Source organism: Protobothrops mucrosquamatus, unplaced genomic scaffold (assembly GCF_001527695.2).
Source record: "Protobothrops mucrosquamatus isolate PMUCROS unplaced genomic scaffold, P.Mucros_1.0 scaffold6417, whole genome shotgun sequence".
Taxonomy (NCBI): Eukaryota; Metazoa; Chordata; class Lepidosauria; order Squamata; family Viperidae; genus Protobothrops; species Protobothrops mucrosquamatus.
In genome coordinates, this window is record NW_015392243.1 from 7,653 (window position 1) to 11,431 (window position 3,779).

The following is a 3,779-nucleotide window of genomic DNA, read 5'->3' on the forward strand; positions in this document are numbered from 1 at the left end:
ACTATCATAGATGGTATTGGAGGAAGCTTAGCCACTCCCAACCTTTGTTATTAAGTGATAACATCTGGTTTCACTGTGGTTCAAGCTTTTGTACAGGCCAAGCTTCTCATGTTTTACCCAACCCATAAAAATGGAGGAAACTACAAAATAGAATTCATAGAATTTATCTGCGGTGGAAGCAGGACATTCTTTTGTCCTATTTGGACAATGTGGCTGATATTAGATGATGGAGCAGCTGCTTGCATAGTAGAGATCTCTATCATTCCCAGTGATAATTCCTGCATACTATCTGTCCCATTTGGGCAATTTTCATCTCTCTTCACTGGATGCAACTCATCCAATTCCAGTTGGTCCCAGTCCTGATGCTTTTTCCACATGGGTCAACTTCAAAGTTGCTACTCCTCATTTCTCTTCTGGTTTCACTGTGGTTCAAGTAGTGTTTTTGTACAGACACAGCTTGCACACCCTGATACTGAACTTCTCATGTTTGTTATAACCAAAACTTTCCACTCAAATTCCATTTTCTTCTGTCCCTGGGCACCCTCAGCTCCTTTTGTCTAGCTGGCCATGTATATGAGACAGGTGGCATTTAATTTCAAATAAAAGCTCAGTTGTCATTTCCCTCTATTTTGCTTCCAGAACTGGTTACCAAAACATACCTTATATCAGTGTATCAGCAAACAAGCCACCATGTGGTATACTCCCTGCTGCAAAATTAACCTCTGTCCTTTTAATAATGTAATCATTCCTAGGATTTCCTCAGATTCCCAGGAGGAAGGGGAGGGCAGATTCACCCATATTCATTGAAAAATGATGTAATCACACTAAAAATACCTGAACATATAAAGTTAAAGTATGATTTTGTGGGGAATCACTATTCTGCATATTTGGGACCTTACTTCAGGCAGTATTCTCCACTTTTAGCATTGGCCATTTGTTCCTAAATAACTAAGCAAGTTTAATGAATATGTTCCAAATTGTAGTCTTAATGTAGGCCATGTGCCATTGATTTGCCCAGGCAGTGAAAACATCCAAAGACAGCACTAAAATATTAACCTTTTGGAGGGAGAAGGGACAGATAGCCATAGAAAATTTATTGAGGCACGGTGGTGTATGTATTTATACATAATATTTGTACCCCACGATAATCAAAATGCTCCTTAGTAGTTTACAATCCTCATTTCATAATCTACTTTTGCTGCTTTCCATCCTTCTATTCTTTCCTAGGAAGTTGAAAAAGGAAAAAAAAAAAGTACAAAAAAGTTATGGAACTCTTTTTGTCGTCATGTTTTCTATCTCGTGAGCGTTACTGAAGCAGTATGACTTGATTTTACCACAGCATTTTAAAAAAAAATATTTTTCATATACAGTATATCATTTCATTTGTGCCTTTCTAGATCTCTCTTCTAAACTAGGCTCGTCTAGAGCTGAAAAGCTGCACTTGCCAGCTCTGGTAGCTCTGGTCTCAGCCTTCACCTTGCCAACCTTTCACCTGCATTGTGCAGCCATGTCCAGTTATACGATAGATCACGTGCATCAGAGCCCAATGTAGATTTAACCTCAGCAATCCATCACTCCCATAAACATCAACTATATTCATTTTTGTGCACAGTCATGAAAATTTCAGATCTTTTGAACATGTGTGGTTGCATCAGGACAAGTAGATACAATTGCACATGCCCCCCCCACACACACACACTGCAGATTGTCACTAGGTGAATGCCTGAAAAGGAGGTGCCATTCACAAATTATCTTTTCCGATTGCAAATGCAAACCAGTACAGTTGGAACGTGATTGAATCAGTCTTTAAAAGAGTATTTTAAATGGGGCCTCCTTGAGCTGTACCTCCTCTCTCCTCCCTTCTATTGAGTGTTCATGACACACTCTTGTTCTTTTTTTGGAGCTAGAAATTTCCTAACTTGTGGTCTTTTCAGAAAACGAGAAGTGTCTTCTTCTTCTCCAACAGGCACCAGACACAAAGAATACACAACTGAGAATACAGCCTTCGTTGCCTCATTCTTTATTTTCCACTAAGAAAGATTCCCTGGACCAGGACACTGGCATTATTCTCCTATAACACAGCACAACTGATTTGTGCTGGGTGGATACCTTCATTCCAGAGCAAATGGGCCCTCTTTTGGTTCTGATAGCAACAGCTATCTGTCAAGGTAAGTCTTCTTGTTCATTCATTCACACATCAGTAAATTGTAGCAGCTGGGAAGAATATCAACTTTTCTAGCTATAACCAACCAAACATAATGGATTACAACTCTCTTCAGCCCCAACCTTAAGGCCACTTGTCATAAGGCCATTTGCCATGTTTGTTGTTGTGATGGAAGTTGCAATCCAATATCTCTGGAAGGTTCCAAATAAGGAAAGTTGGGTTTAAAAAGCTTTAATAGTAGTGCTTTTTTATATGCACTGCCAAAAGGATAAGAATCACAACCAGGTTTTTAAAATTTCTGTCCAAAGAATTTCTGTTGCTTTTTATTGGTATGATTGCCAGTTGGATACATCCAATGTTGCATTAATGCCTACAGTTTTACTTTTAAAACTCTGATCATTTTCTTCACTCTTCACTCTTTTTTGAATAAATTTACACTTGAATATTCAAGAAACTAGTAATGTTAACTTTGTTTATACAAAACCCATTTTGGGAAAAAAATAAGATCTGGGATTGGGTATTTGTGTTTTGTTTGGTAATCTTTAGTATCCTATTTGAATAATCACTTATCAATTAAAGAAGCTGAAGCAGTTCAGTCAGGACAGATGATGATTTTCTGCTCAGAAAATAAGCCATATGTTATTCCATTTGAAAGTGAAGAAAGTTTTTCTCCAAAAAAAATTTAATTTTAATTTTTAGTTTATAATTGATTTTTAAGTGTACATCAGTCTTGTATAGCACTTTCAGCATCTAAATGTAGATTTGATCAAAATATTTTAAAGGATAAATTAGAAACACTTTATATGACCATGGAAAGCATAGAATGGCTTTTTTTTTTTTTAAGTCTGTAGTCTTTTCTCAAGTTTTAATACAGATAGTTGTACCATTTATGGTGGAGTGAGAAACTAACTTGTACTATGATTGTCAGTCTGCTTTGTGGTAAATATTTTAACTAAAAGGAAGGGGGGCGTGAATTTTCATCAAGAATTTAGCATATGTATGCATGGATTATTCATTAATCAATTACAATACAATTAAGCTACCCTAGTAAATTGGCAACATTAAAGGTTTACAGCCACAATGGGATTAAACTAGAAAAGTTCACACTGTACAAAAAGTTGATTGTACTTCTTTTAGTTTCTAAAAGTCAAGAGGAAGAAGTCTCATGCTCAGGCTTGGTGGAAGAAAAAAACTACATGCTTCAAAACTAGAAACCGAAGGTCACTATTATGCAATACAACAATGTGGTAAAGTGTCCAGTGGTTACTGAAAATATGAGGGAAGTAAGCCATGATCCATCTTAGCAATGTTCTGAAATTCCATGCAAAACTTCATTTGTCTCAGCATTAGACTTGGCAAGAAAGTCTTCCATACTTTGAAGAAATTAAAAACTGGTTTTGTATCAATAGGGTTACATAGTAACACCATAACTGAAAACTAATAGTATAATTGAATATAAGAGTAGTTGGGTTTGTAGAATAGAGACAATTGCTGTACATTTCCCTATGCTGCCACTGATTTTTACAAACTTAATGCATTAGTATCAAGTACTTAAATTTAAAATGTGCCAATTCTACTGCCCTTTGACCCATTTCTGACTGTTCTTGCACTCAAA

At 36.4% G+C, this 3,779-nt stretch overlaps 1 protein-coding gene across 1 annotated transcript in view; it reads left to right on the forward strand.

Moving 5' to 3' along the window:
- Positions 1-2,065: 2,065 nt before the first annotated feature.
- LOC107300232 (macrophage colony-stimulating factor 1 receptor) overlaps positions 2,066-3,779 on the forward strand; it is a gene marked incomplete at its 3' end in the record, with an annotated part of 23,497 nt that continues 21,783 nt past the window's right edge. Inside the window, 1 exon segment of the mRNA XM_015829569.1 lies at positions 2,066-2,168. Within this exon segment, the coding sequence (XP_015685055.1) occupies positions 2,126-2,168 (43 nt within the window).